Source organism: Lissotriton vulgaris, chromosome 7 (assembly GCF_964263255.1).
Source record: "Lissotriton vulgaris chromosome 7, aLisVul1.2, whole genome shotgun sequence".
Lineage (NCBI taxonomy): Eukaryota > Metazoa > Chordata > Amphibia > Caudata > Salamandridae > Lissotriton > Lissotriton vulgaris.
The window spans coordinates 1,775,105,652-1,775,131,140 of record NC_141695.1 but is presented as its reverse complement, the minus strand read 5'-3'; the positions used below and the strand labels follow the sequence as shown (position 1 = coordinate 1,775,131,140).

Here is a 25,489-nt window from a genome sequence, read left to right as displayed (position 1 = left end):
GAAACTACTAGAAGATGGGTTACCACCCAGGGGTGGCTTAGTAGCCTTTGTGATTGAGGCACACAAATCAAACAAAACAGAGGTTTTCTATTTGTGGGTTACCTTCCCAGAAGCAGATGCTAGAACACACATATTTCATCTTACACAGAGGGAGATGCACCAGCGGCATATGGTCCTTGCGAGGACGTAGAAGTTCCACTGCCTTACCAGGAACATTTTACTGGTTTAAAGGCGCCCTACCCCATTTACGAGACGGAGTAAGATTAGGCCCGCTAGAAGACAGGGCAACACGGCCTACACACCACATCCTGACATTGACACAATGCCACAACCAGACTTACTCATACAACACAAAGATTTAAGCAGAATCTACAGAAACCAATACAATACGTCATGAGGACTTTCACAGCCAGACAACAGTTGCAACAAATGGTGCTCAATACCAGGGTATAGCAACTAAAATAACTCTGTAAACATTACAATCAGTAATTGGCAAGATGCCCACGAAACGCAAACAAATACCATTCTGAGTAGCTGAAAAATAACGTAGATTGAGGGTGTATTCCCAAATATGACCACATTTGAAAAACACAGAATGTTAACAATCTGCTTGCCCATGGGGAGAACACATCAGTTACAGGATTGCCCAACAGGTCAGGGAGATGTTATATCAACTTGAATACCAGGGGGTTATTGAAACATGCACCTCACCAATGAACAATCCTTTGTTTCCCGTATCAAAACCAGATAATTCATATCATCAAATTTTAGATTACAGACATTTAAACAATTGTACAAAGACAATCGCTATCCAAAACGCAGACATTGCCGCATTAATGAATAACATTATGAGTAAAAAATACTAAATGACACTTGATATCTCAAATTGATTTTTCTTGTTAAAATATAGAACCTGAAAGCAGTCATTTGACTGCATTCTCAGCGCTGGGGTCTCAGCGACAATTTTGTCGTCTCCCAAGGGTTATAAGAACAGCCCGGGGTATTTGCAGCAAGGAAACACCAAAATTTTGATGAAGAATCATAGTCCTTTAGAAAAGTGTGCGCTGCTCCTGCCACGAAAAACATTAAAAAATGTACAATACTGGAATTCCTACATTTTGTCAGAAGACACATTTTGGATTATGCAGAAAGAGTAAAACCTTTCTACGATTTAATAAAACCCTACTTTTCAGTTAGACATTGGACATGGGAACACAGATTTCCTACGTTCATTACAAGAAGACATGATTGCCTCCAAACACTTTCAGAAATGCGTAAATGTATGCAACTTGGTGATCCGTGTTATAGCGAGGGGTCAATGCTGGCCACCATCACTTACACTTCTTTCCCCTCCAACTGCAACAATCACCCGCACTTCCTTCCTCTATGCTTGCTGATCACCATCACTTATGTTTCTTTCCGCTCTACCTTCTGGCCACCATTGCTCTCTTCTTCGCTACCTGCTGGTCCCCATCACTCACGCTCTCTTCCTCTCTACCTGCTGGTCCCCATCACTCACGCTCTCTTCCTCTCTACCTGATGGTCCCCATCACTCACGCTCTCTTCCTCTCTACCTGCTGGCCACCATCAATTGCGCGCTCTTCCTCTCCACCTGCTGGTCACCATCACTTGCGCTCTCTACCGTGGCCACCATCACTTGCACGTCCTTCCTCTTGACCCACTGGCTAGATGCCAACAAGATACTCACGTGTTTATCTGTTGATTTGCCTTGATACTATCCCTTTGGGGAAGACCCCTCCATCCACAGGTCTTCCTTCTCATTCCCTCTAGCGTGTCTTCTTTCCTGAGCCCTCTTTTTATTTCGCTTGTTTTACAGACACTTCTCTAGTGCTTTAAAGTGACTTCACAGGGGTAATAGGTGCTACAAAATTATCAACAGTGAAGAAAAAGAGGACAAGATGTAAGAGGGGAAGGAATATGGACAAAGGTTCAGATGAGCAAAAAAGAGGTGGGAAGGAGAGCGGGGACACAATGATGGAACAAGAGGAGGGAGAGAAGTAACACAGGGAAGGCAGGGCAGAGGTAAGGGTGGAGAAGTAGTGATCAAGGCTGGTTCACTGACCGTGTCTTGCGCCTGCAGTTTGACTGAAGGAGGCGGAGGCTTGTACGCTGGAGGCCCCTCCAAGCTGAAAATCAAAACAAAGAATTAGAAAAGTTTGAAACTATTCAGTAAAAGGCAAAATCCAGAGAATGCAGGCATGCAGTGTGCCTGCAAATACAGGAAGGGTGCATGACTGCATGCAGTGTTCTTGAGAGTACAGGCAGGGTGTAGGACTGCATGCAGTCTGCCTGCAACTACAAGCAGGGTGCTCGACTGCATGCAGTGTGCATGCGTGTCCAGGCAGGGTGCACAACTGCATGAAGTTTGCCTGCAAAGTCAGGCAGGGTGAACGACTGCATGCAGTGTGCCTGTGTGTCCAGAGAGAGTGCACGACTGCCTGCAGTGTGCCTGCGAAGTCAGGCAGGGTGCACAACTGCATCCAGTGTGCCTGCGAGTACCGACAGGGTGCACGACTGCATGCAGTGTGCCTGCGAGTACAGGCAGGGTTGCACGACTGCATGCAGTATGCCTGCGAGTACAGGCAGGGTTGCACAAATGCATGCAGTGTGCCTGCGAGTACAGGCAGGGTTGCACAAATGCATGCAGTGTGCCTGTGTGTCCAGGCAGGGTGTACAACTGCATGCAGTGTGCCTGTGTGTCCAGGCAGGGTGCACAACTGCATGCCGAGTGCACGACTGCATGAAGTGTGCCTACGTGTCCAGGCCGGGTTGCACGACTGCATGCAGTGTGCCTGCGAGTGCAGGCAGGGCGCACAACTGCATGCAGTGTGCCTGCGAGTGCAGGCACACTGCATGCAGTGTGCCTGCGAGTGCAGGCAGGGTGCACAACTGCATGCAGTGTGCCTGCGAGTGCAGGCAGGGTGCACTCTGAAGGCAGGGTGCACAACTGCATGCAGTGTGCCTGCGAGTGCAGGCAGGGTGCACACTGCAGGCAGGGTGCACACTGCAGGCAGGGTGCACAACTGCATGCAGTGTGCCTGCGAGTGCAAGCAGGGTGCACAACTGCATGCAGTGTGCCTGAGTGTCCAGGCAGGGTGCACACATGCATGCATTGTGCTTGCGTGTCCAGGCAGGGTGCACACATGCATGCATTGAGCCTGCGTGTCCAGGCGGGGTGCACAACTTCATGGGGTGTGCCTGCGAGTACCGGCTGGGTACACAACTGCGAAGGGACAATTTGGACACTGGGGCTGGATCACAAACATTTTCACTGGTGCCATTTCAAGTCCTTGATGGCAAGATATGAAGAGCCTTGTGCGCTACCAACTGAGCTAGCCAAGCAGTGGTAGGACAAGAGCCTTGTGCACTACCAACTGAGCTAGCCGGTCCGCTGGTAAGAAATAAAGAGCCTTGTGCTCTATAGAGTCGCTAGCCAGCACCGCGGTAAGCTATGAAGAGCATTTCCCTTTACTGACTGAGCTGGCCGTGTGTAAGATATGAAGAGCCTCGTGCTCTACTAGCTGAGCTGGTTGCGCATAAGATATGAAGAGCCTTGTGCTTTTCTGACTGAGCTGGCCGGGTGTAAGATATGAAGTGCCTCGTGCTCTACCGACTGAGCTGGTTGTGCGTAAGATATGAAGAGCCTCGTGCTTTTCTGACTGAGCTGGCCGGGTGTAAGATATGAAGTGCCTCGTGCTCTACCGACTGAGCTGGTTGTGCGTAAGATATGAAGAGCCTCGTGCTCTACCGACTGAGCTGGCTGGGTGTAAGATATGAAGAGCCTCGTGCTCTACGGACTGAGCTGGCCGAGCGTAAGATATGAAGAGCCTCATGCTCTACAGAATGAGCTGGCCGGGTGTAAGATATGAAGAGCCTCGTGCTCTACTGAGGGAGCTGGCCGGGTGTAAGATATGAAGAGCCTCGTGCTCTACCGACTGAGCTGGCTGGGTGTAAGATATGAAGAGCCTCGTGCTCTACTGACTGAGTTGGCCAGGTTTAAGATATGAAGAGCCTCGTGCTCTACCGACTGAGCTGGCTGGGTGTAAGATATGAAGAGCCTCGTGCTCTACTGACTGAGCTGGCCGGGTGTAAGATATGAAGAGCCTCGTGCTCTACTGAGGGAGCTGGCCGGGTGTAAGATATGAAGAGGCTCGTGCGCTACCGACTGAGCTGGCCGGGTGTAAGATATGAAGAGCCTCGTGCTCTACCGACTGAGCTGGTTGTGCGTAAGATATGAAGAGCCTCGTGCTCTACCGACTGAGCTGGCCGGGTGTAAGATATGAAGAGCCTCGTGCTCTACCGACTGAGCTGGTTGTGAGTAAGATATGAAGAGCCTCGTGCTCTACCGACTGAGCTGGTTGCGCGTAAGATATGAAGAGTCTCGTGCTTTTCTGACTGAGCTGGCCAGGTGTAAGATATGAAGAGCCTCGTGCACTACCGACTGAGCTGGCCGGGTGTAAGATATGAAGAGCCTCGTGCTCTACCGACTGAACTGGTTGTGCGTAAGATATGAAGAGCCTTGTGCGCTACAGACTGAGCTGGCCGGGCGTAAGATATGAAGAGCCTCGTGCTCTACTGACTGAGCTGGCCGGGTGTAAGATATGAAGAGCTTCATGCTCTACTGACTGAGCTGGCCGGGTGTAAGATATAAAGAGCCTCGTGCTCTACTAGCTGAGCTGGCCGTGCGTAAGATATGAAGAGCCTCGTGCTCTACCGACTGAGCTGGCCGGGTGTAAGATATGAAGAGCCTCGTGCTCTACTGGCTGAGCTGGCCGGGTGTAAGATATGAAGAGCCTCGTGCTCTACTGACTGAGCTGATTGTGCGTAAGATAAGAAGAGCCTCGTGCTCTACGGACTGAGCTGGCCGGGTGTAAGATATGAAGAGCCTCGTGCTCAACCGACTGAGCTGGTTGCGCGTAAGATATGAAGAGCCTCGTGCGCTACCGACTGAGCTGGCCGGGTGTAAAATATGAAGAGCCTCGTGCTCTACTGACTGAGCTGCCTGGGTGTAAGATATGAAGAGCCTTGTGCTCAACCGACTGAGCTGGTTGCGCGTAAGATATGAAGAGCCTCGTGCTCTACCGACTGAGCTGGCCGGGTGTAAGATATGAAGAGCCTCGTGCTCTACTGACTGAGCTGGCCGGGTGTAAGATATGAAGAGCCTCGTGCTCTACCGACTGAGCTGGTTGCGCGTAAGATATGAAGAGCCTCGTGCTCTACCGACTGAGCTGGTTGCGCGTAAGATATGAAGAGCCTCGTGCTCTACTGACTGAGCTGGCCGGGTGTAAGATATGAAGAGCCTCGTGCTCTACCGACTGAGCTGGCTAGGAGTAAGATATGAAGAGCTTCATGCTCTACTGACTGAGCTGGCCGGGTGTAATATATGAAGAGCCTCGTGCTCTACTGACTGAGCTGGCCGGGTATAAGATATGAAGAGCCTCGTGCTCTACTGACTGAGCTGGTTGCGCGTAAGATATGAAGAGCCTCGTGCTCTACCGACTGAGCTGGCCGGGTGTAATATATGAAGAGCCTCGTGCTCTACTGACTGAGCTGGCCGGGTATAAGATGTGAAGAGCCTCGTGCTCAACCGACTGAGCTGGTTGCGCGTAAGATATGAAGAGCCTCGTGCTCTACCGACTGAGCTGGCCGGGTGTAATATATGAAGAGCCTCGTGCTCTACTGACTGAGCTGGCCGGGTATAAGATGTGAAGAGCCTCGTGCTCAACCGACTGAGCTGGTTGCGCGTAAGATATGAAGAGCCTCGTGCTCTACAGACTGAGCTGGCCGGGTGTAAGATATGAAGAGCCTCGTGCTCTACTGACTGAGCTGATTGTGCGTAAGATATGAAGAGCCTCGTGCTCTACTGACTGAGCTGATTGTGCGTAAGATATGAAGAGCCTCGTGCTCTACGGACTGAGCTGGCCGGGTGTAAGATATGAAGAGCCTCGTGCTCAACCGACTGAGCTGGTTGCGTGTAAGATATGAAGAGCCTCGTGCGCTACCGACTGAGCTGGCCGGGTGTAAGATATGAAGAGCCTCGTGCTCTACTGACTGAGCTGGCCGGGTGTAAGATATGAAGAGCCTCGTGCTCAACCGACTGAGCTGGTTGCGCGTAAGATATGAAGAGCCTCGTGCGCTACCGACTGAGCTGGCCGGGCGTAAGATATGAAGAGCCTCGTGCGCTACCGACTGAGCTGGCCGGGTGTAAGATATGAAGAGCCTCGTGCTCTACTGACTGAGCTGGCCGGGTGTAAGATATGAAGAGCCTCGTGCTCAACCGACTGAGCTGGTTGCGCGTAAGATATGAAGAGCCTCGTGCGCTACCGACTGAGCTGGCCGGGTGTAAGATATGAAGAGCCTCGTGCTCTACTGACTGAGCTGGCCGGGTATAAGATATGAAGAGCCTCGTGCTCTACTGACTGAGCTGGCTGGGTGTAAGATATAAAGAGCCTCGTGCTCTACTGACTGAGCTGGTTGCGCGTAAGATATGAAGAGCCTCGTGCTCTACCGACTGAGCTGGCCGGGTGTAAGATATAAAGAGCCTCGTGCTCTACCAGTTAAGCATAAGATATGAAGTGACTTCTGCTCTACCAGCTTAGCTGGCCGGGCGTAAGATATGAAGAGCTTCGTGCTCCATCGACTGAGCTGGCCAGGTGTAAGATATGAAGAGCCTCGTGCTCTACCGACTGAGCAAGCCGGGCCAGTGGTAAGATATGGCAGTGCTTGGCGCCGCAAACACCTTCTACCTCTCAATTATGAATGTAAGTTTGTGAAGGTGTTAAAGTGTGTCAAGAATGTTTGTGTACATTTGTTGAAATGCAGTATGTTGTGGTGGTGGTGCGAAAACACTGAGTTCCACAGTGTTAAACCCAGGCCCACGAGAAAGGCTTTGAGGCCATGTGTACAAGGTACATGTGGAGAGGTGTGGCTCACTGGTTAGAGGCGGCAGACCCGAGTGCAGAGAACGGCCCGGGACCAGGGTTCGATTCCCGACGCGGCAGGGTCTTGGACCAGGATCAGCGGACTGATAATTCTCGCATCGGTGCCTACTCCGACCAGGGAGCACACTCGGCAACTCTGGGCATTAGCTTGCCTCATCTCCACAACGGCCCCACACAAACGCCGGGGATGCCTGGTTTCACCTTGGAGACCCCCAGGAGGGACTATCTCACAGGGAAAGCCAGGACGGGTTCCCCAGCGGTCTATAGCGCTACGAGGCCTCCGGGTAGCAGTGCGCTTTACAAGACACAACAATTTACAATTTACAATTTACATAAGGTTTTAAAAGCTGCCCGCGGCTTCACGTGGAGTCGTTGGAAGCGGATATGAGCCCTGGTCACCTGATCACCCACGAGCCACTCTTACTGCAAAGCTCTCGATGTGTGTAAGATGGAAGAGGGCTGCCCCGATGGCAGAATGTTGCAGCAGTCTAATCTAGACAACAGAAGAAGCTATCACTTGCCCATGCGGATCAGATGATAAAGACCGTCAGGGGCGGTGCCCAGAACAGCTGCAAGACATGCAACAGCATCAGGCCCATCTCATAGGGCCATAGGATGTTTGTCCATCCTTCTGGGGTTAGCCTGCTACCAGCAGGTGTCTCTTCATTGCATTTACCTGTCTGAAACGACAGGGAATCCAGTGCTGTATGAAGTGACAGTTTCGCGTTCAGGAGAAACAAGGGTCACCCTACCCACATGGAACCAGGGTATAACCTATATCAAAAAACAATGGTGCCTGTGGAGAAAACAAGACAGTAACAATACTACTTATAATAATCATATCTGTGGAGCACAATAGCAATAGTTAGGGAAAAAAGATGTCCAAGCTCAGAGAAACACTCTAAGCCCAATGAGTAAATTGAAATTCTTATTTATAAATTCATGTAGAAATACAACAAGCATTAGAAATGCAATAGGTCTCGCAGCATTAGAGTTAGTGCTTTTAGAATTGTTAATGGGTTTTTTTGTAAATCTTTAGCATGAGGTTGAGGGTGAGTGAGGGTGAGTGAGGGTGAGGGGTTGAGGGTGAGTGAGGGTGAGGGTGAGTGAGGGTGGGTGAGGGGTTGAGGGTGAGGGGTTGAGGGTGAGGGGTTGAGGGTGGGTGAGGGGTTGAGGGTGAGTGAGGGTGAGGGGTTGAGGGTGAGTGAGGGTGAGGGTGAGTGAGGGAGGGTGAGGGTGAGTGAGGGTGAGTGAGGGTGAGTGGGGGTGGGTGAGTGTGAGTGTGAGTGAGGGTGAGTGTGGGTGAGTGTGTGAGGGGTTGAGGGTGAGTGAGGGGTTGAGGGTGAGTGAGGGTGAGGGGTTGAGGGTGAGTGAGGGTGAGGGGTTGAGGGTGAGTGAGGGTGAGGGAGGGTGAGGGGTTGAGGGTGAGGGGTTGAGGGTGAGTGGGGGTGAAGGTGAGTGAGGGTGAGGGTGAGTGAGGGTGGGTGAGTGTGAGTGAGGGTGAGTGTGTGTGTGGAGCGATATGAATTAAGGGACTAACTGCTTGCCCGCATAAACATGTGTATATTGCTCAGTGTTCACACCTTCCAAAATGTGCGTTCACTTCGACACTATCACTTCATTCCATATTCCTCATGAAAAGTTGCATACAGAAAGGAAATAACTAATGTGTAGAAAGATGGTGTTCCTTTGCCATATTAGTAGGAATAAATAGGACTTACTGCTGTGACCATTTGTTTGTATGTAAGTACACTCTTGCAATTCAGACAACAGGGCCTAGAATAAGGAGGCCCAGTAACCAGGGTGCAGCACGGTCCTCCTCGCACCCGAGGGCGTGTGAAGGACGTGCACCCCTCACCCTCGAGCCTCGATGGATCTGTCCCGCTCAGACTCCCTCAGCATAGGCCCGGGCTCCCATGGCTCTGTCAGATGCGTTGTACATTCTAGGAATATCTCAGCCAGAGGGCTGGAGCGACCGACGGACGGAAGCTGCGTGCACGAAGCGCGTCACTGATGCTTATATATCATATACGAACAGTAGCGTCTCTGTTGAGATAGGAAACCATTAATAACGGATCGGTTATGTGCACTTATCTAGACAGTGTGTACACACAACCCATGATAGACGGGGACAGCTGACAGACATCTCTTTGTGTTGCTTCACTGTCTTTATGCATTTACGCTGCATTTAGGTTTGAAGACTCCTATATTTGATCACACTCAGTACATTTTGATTTATTTTAAGGGCGAAACGTACATTACGTGACGGCTGATGTATGAACGTAAACAGTGGCAATTGTGGGAGAGGCGGGTGTGAACTTGCGTGGTGTGTGTCTGTATACGTGTGCTTGTCTGGTAGGGGCATGGTACAGAAATGTAAGAATGTGTGTGTGTAAGCGTGCGTGTCTGAGTGTGTATCTAAGTGCGTGTTTATATCTGTGTTTGAGCGTGTGAGGGCAATGTGTGTACGTCTGTGTTTTTGTGTGAGTGCATGTGTGTTTGTTAATAAGATCATCTGCGTTTGCGTGATTGTGTATCGATATATGTGTGTGTCAGTGTGAGGATGTTTGTGCGTATCTGCGTGTCGTAGAGGGTAGGTGTATGTATTCGTGTGTGAGTGTGTCTTTGGGTGTGTGTCTGGGTACTTGTTTGTTTATTTGTGTCTTTGGGGGCGTGATTTGCTATATATGTGTGTATTCGTTTTTGTGTATATCTGAGTGTGTGCCGGTGTATATGTTTGTGTAATATGTACGTTAGCTTGATTGTGTATTAGTGTGTGAGAGAGAGAATGTCAGCGTTGTTCAAATAATAACACTGTTTTGCAGGTTACTCTGTCATTGATTCAAAATTTCAGACCGGTTTCTAGAGCCATACGCACGCTGTAATTATGGTGTACATTGCAACTGCATAGGATTCAAAATTGAGGACCATTTCGACACTAAACAGTTTTTGAGGTATTTGCAGCGTTTACAAATGTACTGAGTAGGTGTACAACGTCTGTCATTGCCAGTGGGGTGTACATGTCAAGATGAAATTTGCATATTGTACATTGCTCATTGGTGAGCCTATTTAGTGCGGTTGTGTAGATTTGCCGGCGGTTAGAGTGCGCAGGGCCGCCTGCAGCGGGGAGTGAAGCCAGCAGTCGTGTGAGGCGGCCGGGGAGCCGGGGAGGAGTGCGGGAACAGACGGGAGGAGAGTGGGAGGAGAGTAGGAGGAGTAGGGGAGGCGAAGCCTTCAACAACAGGAAAACAAAAGGGGAACAGCGATACGAGGCAGACATCAGCAGTATTCAAATTATCGGACGTCTGCTCAATCTATACCCCAGACCCCGGGTTTACATGGGTAAATCCACGCAAACTGTATAGTACCTCATCGGCTAACACGCATCTCTGTCAGCGCTGCCGCGTGGGAGTTTCTTTTTGCGTGAATAACAATCAGGAGATTCCAAGCAGCATGCCAGTGTGTCGGAGTGCCAAAGGAGCGCTGTGTTCCGGACGGGGTGCATGCATGACGTCAAAGCGCACAGCCATTTTGAAAGCAAAAGTTTGCAGTATTTAATGCAGCGCACTGGAACAGTGATGTGCACACTTATTTGCATATTGTTTTAGCTGAACGTCTGAGGCACACGTTTGAGACCCCATAGAAGTAACACGGCGGGAAGGGGAGGGGGCGGAGAGGGGAGAGGTGCGAGTAAAATAAACAAAAAAAAAGAAGCCGGAGGGAAGAGAGGGGAGGGGGGAGGAGAAATGCGACACGGCGGGAAGGGGAGGGGGCGGAACGGGGGCGGAGAGGGGAGAGAGAGAGTAGGCAAGGCGACACGGCGGGAGGGGGCGGAACGGGGGAGGGGGCGGAGAGGGGAGAGGTGCGAGTAAAATAAACAAAAAAAAAGAAGCCGGAGGGAAGAGAGGGGAGGGGGGAGGAGAAATGCGACACGAAGGGGAGGGGGCGGAACGGGGGCGGAGAGGGGAGAGAGAGAGTAGGCAAGGCGACACGGCGGGAGGGGGCGGAGCGGGTAAACAAACACGGACGTGCACGCGCCCGTGACTTTTAAGGTCAATGCGCATGCGCATAAGCTTAATGCGCATGCGCATTGACCTTAAAAGTCACGGGCACTGCAAGGAATCGCCACGATTCCTTGCAGTTAGATAAAGAGTCGATGAGCCCCTATAGTCTCGCTTGCTCGATGCGCATGCGCATCGACAGGCGAGACCTAAAAAAGGTGTAAGGTGTCCCAAGTGAAATTAGAACCTATATATACAAGAGACAAGTTGTGACATACACTAAGGTTTCCAAAATACAAAAATCGACCATCTAATCAATATACAAAAATCATTTACAGCCTTTCGTGACAATGATGAAGGCTGAGTACATTGGTTGGTTTTGTATGCGTGTCGACAGTGTTTCGGCCTTTCATAGGGTAGGAGGTCCCATCAGGACCGTACAATTTAAATTGACTGATTCCAGGTGTGTCTCATTGTAAGGTCCAGATGAGACGACCTACCCTATGAGAGGCCGAAACTCCGTCTACACAGAAGAAAGAAGATATGGTTCATGCACATCACTTGCCCGGGTTAGGGAAGGGATGGCCACCAAGAAAGAGGTCTTTATGGTTAGAAACCAGGTCCTATGCCGTGCATTGCTTTGGAGGGTTGTTGCAGAAGTTGTGTAAGAACAATGTTGAAGTTCCACGTGGACGCAAAGGCTGATCACAGTGGTGCTGGGCTCTTTGCCTGATCCAGGAATCATCTCTTGATGACTGGTGTTTTAAAGAAGTTTCTGTCTATTACTGTTCTGTAGTATGTCAGGAAGGCTGGCAGGTGCAACGTAAGTGAGGTGCATGAAGCCCCCGTTGAGTCGATGACTGACGTATACTGGCCCAGTTGCATTTTGCGCCAAGCTGCGATCGGGCGATTTTAGGAGTGACCCCAGTTCACACAACTTCCATTTCGCAGTTTAGCGCCAACTGCGGATGGTCTAGTCTTCCTGTAACACATCCATGGTTATTCCTGACAAGAGTAGGTGTCCATATTCAAAGTCTTCAGGAGCCATGCTGAGTGTGCGGTTCTGGATGGAGCACGAGTCTCCTCTGCATTGTTAGTAGGTCTTGCTATATTAGTAGGGTTATCCTTCTACCCTGTGCCGGCTCTCCTAGATCTACAGACCTGGCTTGTCTTTCTCTGCAAGCAAATGAGGGTTAGTGTGATTGTTCTTTGCTTGTTTTTCTCTATTACTATCGGGATCGGAGACCGGAGGAATTGCTGAAAAAGTGCATCCAAATGTCTCTGACCAAATCGACTGACCGGGCATTTACCTGTGCTTGTTGCTTTGGGAATCTGGCTGTAAAGCTTTAGCATTTGGCGTCCTCTTGTGAGACATATATAGTTAGTCTTCCTCACTTCTTGAATATCAAGGTCTACCACCTCTTCCTTTAGCTCCCACCTGGGTGAGACGCTTGCATGCCATGTCCATATCTCTTGAGCTGGAGTGGACGTTTGTGCGATGCTGCCCCCTCTTGTTTGTTGAGGTAGATAATGGCTGTCAGTCTGTCAGTCTGTACTTGCACAGTTGTCCCAATGATCTGTGTCTGAAAGGCCTTTAGTGCCAGAAGGATCATGTTACTTACCCAGTAAGCATCTGTTCTTGGCATGTAGAGCTGTAGATTCACATGCTTTGCATACTCCTGCCATGCAGTGTTGGGTCCGGATGTTTACACTTTGTTCTTCTTTAAAGAAGTCGTTCCAGTCACGAGGTAAGATGAGTCGTCCTGTCGGTGATAGTGCGCATGGGCATCGACTCCATTGTTAGATTGTTTTCCTGCAAGAGGGTGAGTGTAGTACAGCGATGTCCATGCATGTAAAATGTAAGTAATAAGAACTGCAACAACCATTGGTGTCCGGGGAGGAGGGTGGGTGCATGTGAATCTACAGCTCTACATGCCAAGAACAGATGCTTACTGCCAACTAACATGATCCGTTCGAGGCATGTGTGCTGTAGATACACATGCTTTGCATAGACTCTATAGCAGTATTCTCCCAAAGCGCTGGCTGACCAGTGGGTGTTGCAGTTGTTTGAAAAAGTGTTTTCAGCACTGCTTGGCCTACATTAGCTTTTGACGAGCTAACACAGCCACACAATAATGTTTGGTAAATGTGCCTGGTGTAGGCCATGTAGCTGCCTGACATTTGTCAGCTATGGATGGAAATATTACCTAAAAAGGCCATAATGCTCCTAGTTCGCGAGTAGAATATGCTCTAGGGGGTATAGTTAAGTTCTTTTAGCCTTAGCCTAGCACGTTTGAATACATTTGACAATCCACCTAGACATAGAGATAGGATTCCCAATGACATGGAGCAAATGCAACAAAAAGTTGTTTTGCAAAAATCTTTTGTTCTATTAATCTAGTACAGTAGGGCTCTTTTTACATCAAGTACGTGTAGACCCCCGTCTGCTACTTCAATCAGGTTGAGGTGAGAACACAGGTAACTCTGACTGCTTAATATGCAAAGCAGAAACTACTTTTGGAAGGAATTTAGGGTTTGTACGAAGAACCACTTTGAAGTTGAAAGAAGGGTTCTTCTAAGGTTAATGCCTGTAGATCACCAACACCTCTTAGTGAAGTGATCGCAACGAGAAAGGCAACCTTCCATGAAAGAAATTGTAATGCACAGTTGTGTAAATCCTTGTAAGAACTAGGTTAAGGTTCCAGATAGGTGCAGGTGGTACCCAGGGAGGTATTATTTTAAGGCCATCCATAAAAGCTTTAATTTCTGGAACTTTGAATAGACACAAATGCCTGTTTTGCAGATCCGCAGCTACTGCTGCAAGATGTAATCAAATAGATGCGTGAGCTAAGCAAACTCGCTGTAGATACAAAAGACCACAAACAATATTTTGTTTAGATGCATCTAATTGATCCATTGTGTTATTATTACAATAAATAAAAAACCTTTTCCACGTTGCTGCATAACCTGCAGGTTCCCTTGCTTCTTTAAGGATTGTCCTGCAATCTGGAGGTAGATTTAGGTATCTAAACTCTAAGACTTCAGGAGCCGGATCGCTAGATTGAGCTCCTTGGGGTTTGGGTGTCTGATTTCTCCACGGCGCCGTGTGAGAAGGTTGGAAGTGAGGTGCAGCTTTTGATATGGAACCACTGACAGGTCTAGTAGTGTGGTGAACCACGGTTGACAAGCTCATGTGGGAGCCACTAGATTCAGTGTGAGAAATGTCTGCCTGAGTTTCCGAAACAGAAATGGAAGGAGAGGGAGAGGCGGAAAAGCGTAAGCAAATATCCCTGACCAGTTCATGCTTAGGGCATTGCCTTTCGATAGATGGTGTGGGAAACTGGAGGCGAAATTTGGGCATTTTGAGTTGTCCACTGGGGCGAACAGATCTATTTGTGGGAATCCCCCATGTCTGGAAATATGGAAGGAGAACCTGGGGATGAAGTTCCCATTCGTGTACTTGTTGCCACATCCTTCTGAGGTAGTCTGCAAATTGGTTGTGCATTCCTGGAAGGTGTTCTGACAGAAGATTAATTTTGTGATGTATTGCCCAACACCAAACGGTCTGAGAGAGGCTTGAGAACTGTAGAGTGTGTCCCCCTCTGATTTTATACATAGTACATGGCTGTCATATTGTCCGTCCGGAGTAGGACATCTTTCTTTATTAGGTAGTGCTAGATACACGGCTAGAAGCTCAAAGTAATTGATGTGAAGACTTCTGTGCTTGTTTTCCCATAAACCCTGAATTGTTAGACGCTAGAGATGGGCACCCCAAACTGTGAGGGATGCATCTGCTGTCAGTACGACTTGTGGAATGGGGTCGATGAAGGGCCGCCTTTTTTATAGGTTTTGTGTGTTCCACCGCTGCAGAGAGCGATGAATGCTGCTGTCCACCAACACTAGATCTGTTAATTGACCCTGTGATTGAGTCCACTGACGTGCTAAGCATTCCTGTAGAGGACGCATGTGTAGTCGTGCGTGAGACACTATCAAGATGCATTATGCCATCATCCTTAACAGTTGCATGAAAGTTTTCACGGTTAGGTAGTGGTTGTTTTGAAACTGTAGTAACAGAGTTTGAAAGTTTTGAATTCTGGCTGGATTGGGAGAGGCTAGAGCTGGGTGAGTGTTCAGCGTTGCTCCCAGATATCTTTGTTGCTCTGATGGTTGAAGATGGGATTTTTGTGCATGGTCTGTAAATCCCAATGGATGGAGAAGGTTTATGGTTTCTTGAGTGTGTTGTAAACAATCGCTCTGTGTGTTGGCTTTGATGAGCCAATCGTTCAGATACTGGAAGACACGAATCTTGTCTTCTGAGAGAAGCTGCTCCTGCTGCCAGGCCTTTTGTAAATACTCCTGGGGCAGTAGTCGCCCCGAATGGGAGTGCTTTGACTGATGGTGATTTCCTGCTATCACAAACCTGAGATATTTGCGATGTGCTCGGTGTGTAGGTAATATGGAAGTATGCGTTCTTAAATCTAGTGTGGACATGAGGCCAAGTGGAAGCATTTGTTGAAGGATAACCATATGTAAGTGTTCGGACATTTTGTATAGGTTTAACAGTCTGAGATCTAAGATTGGTCGTAGAGACCCATCCTTTTTGGGGATTAGGAAGTAAAGTGAGTAAATTCCTGATCCTTGGTGTTGTAATGGAACCGGTTCTAAAGCTCCTTTTGTTAGAAGAGCTTGTACATCTTATTTGAGGTGCTGTTGGTGTCCTGACAACGTTTGTGAGTGCGAGGTGGAATATCAGGAGGATCGCTGGTAAGTTCCGGCAATAACCATGTTGAATAATATCGAAAACCCATTTGTCTGATGTTATTGATTGCCAAATGTGAGGAAATAGTTGTAATCTTCCCCGAAAGGCGGCATATGGCCGGGGGAAGTGGCAGCAAGTCGTGCTTGTTAGAGGACTGGGAGGTACGTGCGAGTGTACCCTTACCTCTGCCTTTAAATTGTTTCCTCTATATCCACCCTGGTAGAAGGCTCTAGAGGGGTTTGATAGTGTTTGTGTCCTGTATGAAGATGCGGCTGTATCGGAGGTGTTCATGTTCGTTTTGGAGCCTCTGGTAGAAGGAGATTGAAGCGCTCCCATAGACTTTGCCACTTCAATATCCTTCTTCATCTTTTCACTGTACTGATCTATTTGAGGCCCAAGAAGGTTTTCCGTATCAAAGGGTGTATTAAGGATGGTTTGTTGCTCCTCAGATTTGAAACCAGAACTTCTGAGCCGTGCATGTCTCCTAAGCAGAAGGCTGGCGTTGATACCTCTAGCTATAGTATCTGCGGCATCTAATGCACAACTGATGGATGAAATAGAAATAAGTTTACCGTCCTTTACGATTTCCTGCCCCCTCTTTTTGTGTTCTTCTGGGAGATATTTTAATAATTCTTCCATCTCATCCCAGTGAGCTCTATCGTATCTGGACAAGAGACCCTGCGTATTAGCTATACGCCAATGGTTGGCTGACTGAGCAGCTACTCTCTTCAGACACACCTATCAGCTTGGATTCCTTATCTGGAGGTGGAGCCTCTCCTGATGTCTGTGAGTGCGCCTTTTTATGGGCAGTAGAGACCACCAAAGAATCCAAAGGCAACTGGTCCCTGTAGGAAGGTGGACATCCGACTACGGTTACCCCCCACTTTTTGCCTAGTGTTTAGCTGGTTTTCGACTTAGTTGACCTGGGACCCTGCTATTCAGGACCCCAGGCCCTCTGCTCTCTCTGTTAAAATGGACTCCATGTACTCTAGGTACATACCAATTGGAACATGGATCACCTTGTGAGCCCCTGTACAGTGTACCCTAGGTACCCAGGGCATAGGTGCATTCAAGGCCTACCAGGGGCTGCAGCACGTATTGTGCCACCCCTGGCCTGGCCTTACTATTTGACACAACTGGCTGATCACTCAGCTGGGGCAAGGTGGTGTAATCACCCTTTGCTTTAGATATAGTATCTCTATATCTAACCCATACAAGGACACACAGTAACCTATAAGTCACTCCTATGGCAGGCCTTATCAATCCTGGAGGCAGAGTGCTTGGTTATGTGTGAGATGGTGCTCTAGCATGAGCTGAGCCTGCCTGCAGCTTTCAGAACCATGTCCTTTAGCTGTTTCCTGATAGCGTCATACCATATACTCTTAAGTGCATTATGAACCTCGCGGTCAAATGCTAACTCTGGTTTGATATTATCAAAACATGTTGAGTAAGGTGTCATACGATTTGGAATACTACCCCCTCGCCAGTTCTGGCGACGGGGGTAGCATTCCATCCTTTTAGAGGGACACAACATGTACAGAACTAGAACCCCGGTTAAAGTTAACCAGAGCCTCAGCATCACAAAATGGATGCTGCTGCCACAGACACAAGTCTGACCTCCTGCTGCTGGGAGTCCTTCCAGCAAGGGAGGCCTGGACAAAGGGTTTCCTGCCTGGGGAGGTGCCAGCACCACCCCAGACAGGACTTTGTGTATCCAGATAGGCAGGGCTGAAAGGAATGAGACATGCCTGGGGCACACAAGGTGTCCCTGTGCATACCCCGGTTCAAACCAGTTGCTGGGGCACTCCAGCCCCAGCTCTGGCGCAAAACCGGACAAAGGATAGGGGGTGTAACCACCCACCTTCCTGGTCCCACCCATGGGAGGGACCTCGTCGCTAGTACAGCCCCCTTTAGCAGGATAAAGGTAGGAGCTGGTCCCATTCCAAATTCGATTATCCTGAATTGAAACTTTACTAGAAGAAACTCTGGACTTCAACGTTCTGCTCCTCAGAAGACTGAAGAAATCTCCCTTGTGGCCAAGGAGTGACCACCCTGCACAAGCAGGCACCATCAAGCGTCCTAGCGGTTAACTTTGTCGTCCTTCCTGCCGGAACCAGACCTCAGAGCTCGACGAGACCCGGACTCCCAGACCTCTCCGACCTCTAACCACATCTGCAGCACAGCTGAGACCCGTGGGTGCGACGAGACACGTGGGACCGGCCATCTTTGAAGAACTGCACTTCGCTTCCAGTACGACCTCTGAGGCACCCTCGAGAAAGTGCTTTGGGGACTGAGAAGCCCCAGCCCCGAGCAGCTCCTGCATTGAAGATCAGCCCTCCAGCATCCACGAGATCTGCGTGGGGCCCTTCTGCTTGATTGCTACTCGACGCGTTGTCTGGTCACTTGCCGACTGGCTAGTGGCCTCCTAGACGACGAACCTTGAAATCTACACCGCTGGTCTGGTTGCTCCAGACAGGCCCTTGCTTTCTTCCAAAAGAGAAGTACCCCGGACCCTCCTGGTCCGCCCCAGACGCCATCTTCACTTGCCACGTGGGTTGCATTTGCCAAGGCCTGTTGACTCCGATCCTGGAGCAGACACCGCCGACAGCGGGAGCCTGCGTGGGACAGCTTGTGCCTCCATCCTGGTCGTCAAAGACGCCTCCTGGTTCACGTGGCTGCAGAGTCAAGCGTCACCTTTTCACCGGATCGCAACAACATCATCTGGTTCCTTCCTGGTTCCACTCCGGTCACTGGCTAGTGACTTTGAACACTGTCCCCTCTGCTTTCAGGTCTCCATCTTCTTCGATCCGCCCTTGGATCACACGGGACATCTTCCTCCTGGTCACCAGCAGCAACTTTCTCCAAGGCTCCATTGACTTCAACGCGGAAACCCGACATGTTCACACCTATGCACCCGCAGCCCGTGGGTGAGATAACGAGAGCATTTCGGTGCTCATAGGTAGATTGACTCTCCTAGTGTCCAGGTATCCTGTAGTTTCAATCTCAACCAGTCGGAACTGTCCTTACTCACCTATTTTGTAAATTGTTCATGCCCATTGACTTTGCATTGAAACCCGCCTTTGTGTTCTAACACTGCACACGCGTCCAGTGGGCCTCCTGCTCCTTACCTAAGGTTACTGTAGTGTAGCCCCAGTGATTATACAGCCTCTGGGCATCCTCATTCTTCTATCGTTCTACTTATACCATTTACTTAGTATATGGTTTGCCGTGCCCCTAGGGCACCATTGTAATTTGTGCAACTTATTGTATTTTTTTTTCTGAAGAGTATTGTTATGTGCTTAGCCCTATGATCTCATAAAGAGTTCAGAGGTGTTTGTTAGTAATAAATATATTGTTTATTTTCATAACCTGTGTGGTGTCCTTTCATCTGGTATACTAGGGGTTATATGTGGTAAAACCGCTGGCTTCACATGCCAAAAGAGTTTAGCCTAAGACTGCTTTATCCATGCTACCATTAGGATAGCTGGTCTATAAGGTTGACTTGCAACCAATCACCATAAGGGTTGTTTGGACTGATACAAGGTGATCACTAGAACTAGTGAGCATCATATATCAGGCCAACTTCACACACCCATGGGTGAGGTAACAAGAGCATTTTGGTGTTCAAGGGTAGATTGACTCTCCTAGTGTCCAGATTTCCAGTCGTTTCAGCCCTAGCTAGTCGGAACTGTCTAATACTTACCTTTTCGTAATTTGTACCATCCATTGACTTTGTTACGCATCTCGCGTGTGGGTTCACACTCTGCACACGCGTCCCGTGGGCCTCCTATTACTTACCTCAGGTTAGGGTAGTGTAGTCCCAGCGATCCTACAGCCTCTGGACAACTCCATTCCTTCGATCAATTTCCTTATACCATTTACTTAGTATATGGTTTGTCGTGCCCTGGGGCACCTTTGTAATTTGTGCAACTTCACGTATTTTTCTTAAGAGTCTTGTCATGTGCTTAGCCCTCTGATCTCATAAAGAGTTCAGAGGTGTATGTTAGTTAATAACTACCTATGTGGTGTCCTTTCATTTGGTATTCAAGGGGTTATATGCCGTAAAACAGCTGGCTTCACATGCCAATAGAGTTTAGCCTAAGACTGCTCTGTCCATGCTACCATTAGGATAGCTGGTCTATAAGGTTGACTTACAACCAATCACCATAAGGGTTGTTTGGACTGATATATGATGCTCACTAGTTCTAGTGATCACCTTGTATCAGGCCAACTTCTCACAGTCCCTAATACAAACCGGGTCAGCTGGTGGGGGGTTTATATTTTTGTCCACCCTCGGTGTTAGTATGCGAGCTCTTACTAGGCTTTAAGAATATCCTTAGTATGCCTCATCAGACCTTTCAGCAGAGGCAACATTAGGGTTGTTTTGTGTTCTGTGTGTGTTTCCTAAGGTTTCGAATAGGAAATCCTCTTCTAGGGCTTCTCTGTGTAAGGGTACCCATGATAATTAGCTGCCCTAGCAATCAACTCATGATATGCGGTATTATCATCGGTGGGGGGAGGGTTTGCTGGGTATAGATCAGGGTCTGTATCTTGAGGTGGATTAAATGTTATCGTCATCCCAGGGATCTGGTGGTGCCTGATTATAATTGTCGTCATTCTCTGCTATATCAGGATTTGTGTTAGAAGACCCTGATGGTGTAATGTGTAGAGGATCTGTAGGTGGTAAAATGGGTATTGGTGAAGAAGGTAGCCGGGTCTGGGGACTATGAATGTGGCTGGTAGCCATGTCCATCTTAGGTCTCGCCTTCGCAGCACGCATGTGCTGCATAGGAGGAGACCTCTTGGAATCGATTAGCTTTTTAGGCCAAAAACGTGCACGCATTGCATTGCTTTCAATGGCAACACATGCACGTTTGGCGATTCCCTTGTGTGAGCGAGCTTTGACACCATCTGTTTGCAAATTAATTACAGAAAGATGTCGCCAAAGCTTGCTCCCGCAAGGGAAACAGGCGCAGGTCCCCTCCTCTCTCCCCTATCTCTGCTGCTTCCTCCTCCTCTCCTCGTTCTCGCCTCCTCCACCCCTCCCCCATTCCTCTATAAACAAACAAGGAAGCGGGTGTGTGTCCTGGGAAGTGAACTGGCGGAGCTCTTTGTGGAACGGTGAATAGGCAAAGCAGCATAATAACCGGCAGACATCATGCATACCCTAAGTTCCTGAACTGCATTTATAGTACCCAACCGTCAAGAGGCTGTTCCCCGGAGGATGACAGCTGACCGGCCTTTACTATGGAGCTTGACACTCTGGGCCTATCCCGGGATTTGCCATTTTACACATAACTATTAGAACTGTGTTGTATATCTCTTGAATGAACGGTGTGGCCTTTACAATGACTGGAAGTTACTTACTCAATTACAGTCTGTCAATCAGCCACCAAAATGCTTGAGCTTCTTGTCCAATGAAATCTCCTATCTCACGCTAGCTTCCGGCTTCTGAGAGAGCGTTAGCCAATGACGTATCACTTCAAGGTTCAACCAGTGTGCAGACTGCTGTTTTCAGAACCAATGGGCAAGAGCACAGGATGTGTATACCGGCGAGACCCGCCCTCCTGCTTGCACTCCCTCAGCCCTTTGATTACAATGGGAAGCACTTCAGCCCCCGGCTGGGTCCAGGCTGCACGTGCGGTGACGTAGCGGGCGGGAAGCGGGGCGGCAGCAGCAATGGCCGCCCTGTAGAGACATGCAGAATTCACACAGGAGCTTCCACTTCAGCATCAATTTCCTGCTGCCCAGGAGGAACAAGGAACTGCCGTCCCTGGCGACCGGCAGCAGTGCCGCTTTGCCAGCCAGGAAGGTACTTAGCACAGACCTTGCCGGGGAGAGCCCTTAGCCGAAGGAGACCCCACTCTTCCCTTCCATTCAGTGAGGACTCAGGGAGACCCCCAGGCAGCAGCCTGCTAGACTGCAGTCTGTTAGGAAGTCATTCTGTTCGCCTTAGTACGGAAAGCGCCCCGTCAGCGGCAGCCGTGAGAGTCCTCGTGCCTGCAACGGCATAGAAAACAAGTGTCAGCAGTTGCTCAAAAACCTCACTGTCTGCAACGCACCAACATCCCTTATTCGCACATCCGATTTTATTCCTAAACGAAGATCATGCTAGTAGTACAGAAAGACGTCTTCCAGTAGCAGCACAGATGGCTTGCTCTGTAAAGCAGTTTTCAGATCAGCAGCAAGCACCTCAGCAGGGGCAGCACAGAGTACCCTAAGTCAACAACTCATACAACCTCCACTCAACAGCGCTCAAAACACCGCATCATCACTCAAGAAAGGCCCGATCTCGTCAGCACTCCTTTATGCCCACCATTTCAGTTGCACAGTAAGTCAGCAGAATCAACAGCAGCGCATAAAGTTGCAGTCGGCACCATGCAACTCAAGCATTGGCATAGCCAATAGGTCTCGCCTTTGGGACCTTATAAGTGTTTAACCATGCAACAGTTAATGTTGTTGCACCAAGGATATTGTGCTGCATAACTAAATACTTATAAGGTCCCAGAAGCAAGACCTATTGGCTATGCCAATGCTGGTTCTCCTTGAGAGGGATTCTGTATTCAGGGTTTGCTTTCCTTTTTGAAGGTATCACTGGTTATGACCTTTAGAAATCGGTCTGCACTTTTCAAGCACTCGAGCTTGTGCTGGCATCCACCTTGCGAGAGCGAGCAGCGGTGCGCAGGGGCAATCTGTTTTGAATTAGCATTGCCGCAAACGCTTGTTTTTTTTTGCACATGTGTGTTTTTCCCCTCTCCCACATTAGTACGCCAAGCAGGTCTTCGCGGAATGTTCATTCTGCCACACATTAGAAGCGCTATTGTTTTAATTAGCGCTGAGCATCAACATCGGCAGATGGAGCTACCAAGTCCGGGCAGACTCCTGAGGGTGACATAAAAAACGGGTACATTGAGGGCAATGAAAGCAGATGCAACCACAGAAATGCCACCTTTTTGTTTTCTTGTATTTTCCCATCAGATGATCCTTACGTCAAGGCAAAGCTTTTAAAGCCCCCACTTTGACATGTTTACAGTGATAAGATGCATTATGGGAGGCATGATGCATGCCACGACAAAAGACTCCTCAAACTGTTTTTCATTCATGTGGAGAGCATGCAATTTTTCGCTATCTGCTGAGTAAGTGAGTCGTCAAGATGTACAGTTGGGTTCATACACTATAATGACGTGCCATACACTATAATGACGTGCCGTCACGCTCCATGTTTGCAATGTGCAGAATTTGCCCCTCTGGTGGTTCAGTCGGGGCTCAGGGTGGGTCTATTGCAGCTGCATTACACATGAGCAGTAGCTGTCATCTTTGTATGGGCTAAATACAAATTTCTCCTCCCCATAGCTGCCATGTTGAGATTGGGGAATAAAATGGATAAAGCGGACAAAGCTCATGTTGTGCTATGCCCATCTCATGATTTGTGGTTGGGTTGGTTTGTTTCCTGTAGCTTTCATGTTATAATTCCGCCTCATATCGCCGTGAGCGTTCTAATGTGGCTGGTGTTTTAATACAATGTGTCCACAGATGAGATGTTGGTTGTAGATACATATTGACTTTCAGCCATGCTGAACAGAAGCCCTGTTGCTTGCTATTCAGCATGGCTAAAAGACATTGACGAGGCCAATAGCTCTCCGATTGCTGAGACTTAGTGGCTTTGCCAATGCTTGTTTTGGTATGTGACCAGTATCAGGATTTATGTGAATCTTCTTCTGTTTAGGATCCAGCTTTTCCTTCATTTTCTCCAAAATCGGCTCTGGTGACTGTCTTTTTGTTTTGGTGCCAACATTTCCGGTGCCGAGCTGGATTTTTGCTTTTTCTCTTTTGAGCCGATTTGTTTTGGAACTGGAGGGGTATCATCTTGGCTTGGGCCCAAACTCGAAGGCTTGACTTGCTGTTTCGGAGTCGAGCCGTAAGGCAGGGCATTTAATTCAGAGTATCGTGCCGACTATGCCTGTTGACCGTGGCGGCCCAATAGCCTTTTGTTTTGTTGGAGTGGATTTGGTGGCCAAAGGGGCTTTGGTACCCGCGGCACCCTGTCCAGCAGGAACGTCTTGTGACTCTAGTTCGATCTCTAGTTCAGAATCTGAGTCCTGGAGGTAGAAGGCCCCTTCCTCCACTGTCATTTCTTCCTGCTTCTTTTCAATGCCCTCACCGAAGAGATTGCTGCTGAATGTCTCTTCGCAGAGTTTGACTGTACCACACAGAGTCTTTTTGGAAAGGAAAGACCAACCTGCGTCGCAGTCTACCTCTTTATGTTTCAGGGAGAGGCAGAGGTTACAGACCTTATGCTAGTCGGTGCGCGGATATTTGGATTGGCATCAAGGACAGAATTAAAATGGTATCCATCCAACAGCGGAAAGCTGGACGCTGGCTCTTGAAGTAGAAACCGAGGAAAGAGGTAGGTTTGAAGGCCGTGCTTAGAGATTTTTCAATATAGATGAGGTTTCCTTGGATTTCAACACAAAAGGTGGAGACGCGAAAACAGTACAGACGAGGGTTGTGCATTGCCCACCGAAGGGATCCTGATTAATGGTTTCGAATCGGAGCGCCGCAATTCATGTCCAAACCCAATGGTGGAAAGAAAACAATCTACCTATGGAGTGGATGCCGAGAACGGTCACTGAAAGGAGGAGTCACCTTACCTCGTGACAGAAATTACTTCTTCAAAGAAAAACAACTTGCAAACCTACGGACCCAACACTAGATGGCAAGAGCATGCAAAGAATGTGAACCTACAGCATTAATTCCTTCAACAAACTGTTTTAAATGATAGCAGACTTATGTGCTTCACTGAGCCCTGAAGGCTCCATATGTCCTTGATCCCCAGCTGGTTCACGTGAGCTCCCCAGCCTATGCGAGGCACCCGTTAAAGCAGGGACTGACTCCGTTAGGATTGTGACTGACGAAGTCGGGTTTGAAAAGGTTTGTCTATCGCAATGTTCGACATGGTCCGCCATTGCAGCTCCTAGTGTACTTTGTCTGTTACGACCACTAGATCTTCCCAAAGCCCCGGTCGCATGTGGCCATCGTCTTTGTTGCCATTCCTGTAGCGGTATCATGTGCAGCTGTGCCCTGGGGATAAAGAGAGCACAGGCACCTGTAAAGCTCAACAGTTCCCCCACCGTCCTCACTGTCAGAGCTTGTTCCTTCTGGTAAAGCAGAGTCTGGCCTGTAGCGCATCGATTCTCTTCTGAACAGGGAACACTTGCTTTTCTGGTGTTTAGCTGTGCTCCCAGAAAGGTATTTTCCTGACGTTTTCTGATTTATGGAGAAATCTAGGCTGTGCAGCGTATACTCACCAGGCATCTTTTGAATTAAAACCCACAAAGGTGGTTCAGTACTCAGCTTACAAATCAGGTATGTATAGCAGAATTTTTAGCCCGTAGTACGCAGATAGGAACAACCAAACAGTATCTTCTCAATGAACAAATGTAGGAGTCGTTCCTTCTTCCAAAAATTTCTGTATTCATCAGTTTTTCTTAAAATCACAGCATGCGATCAGCAGCCAAAGAACCGGACGACATGCTACTATACCCTGGAGCAACTGTACTAAATACATCCTATACACCATATATCTCTGTTAAAAAGCACAACATGACAATCATGCAAGAAGACAATTTGCATTCTGAGCCCTGAAGTCCCAGGTGGACAAAACGCGTTGGCTACTAATTGCATGCTGTGATTTAAAAAAAAAACTGCTGATTAAAGAATAAATAATTACATTTGTGGTACTGTCAACTCATGACTGTGCGCAGTCC

At 48.7% G+C, this 25,489-nt stretch overlaps 1 protein-coding gene across 3 annotated transcripts in view; it reads right to left on the bottom strand.

The window, feature by feature from the left end:
- Positions 1–25,489, bottom strand: part of LOC147706651 (nectin-2-like) — a 205,591-nt gene that overhangs the window by 24,867 nt on the left and 155,235 nt on the right. For 2 of the 3 annotated variants that reach the window (XR_015297682.1, XM_086933151.1), the window contains exon 7: positions 2,084–2,147. Coding sequence is in view for 2 of the 3 variants with exons in the window: in XM_086933151.1 (XP_086789277.1) it covers positions 2,084–2,147 (64 nt within the window). In the remaining variant the exon portion in view is untranslated. Of the gene's footprint in view, positions 1–1,849; positions 1,883–2,083; positions 2,148–25,489 lie in introns of those variants that run through there. The other variant, XM_086933153.1, reaches the window with a different exon arrangement.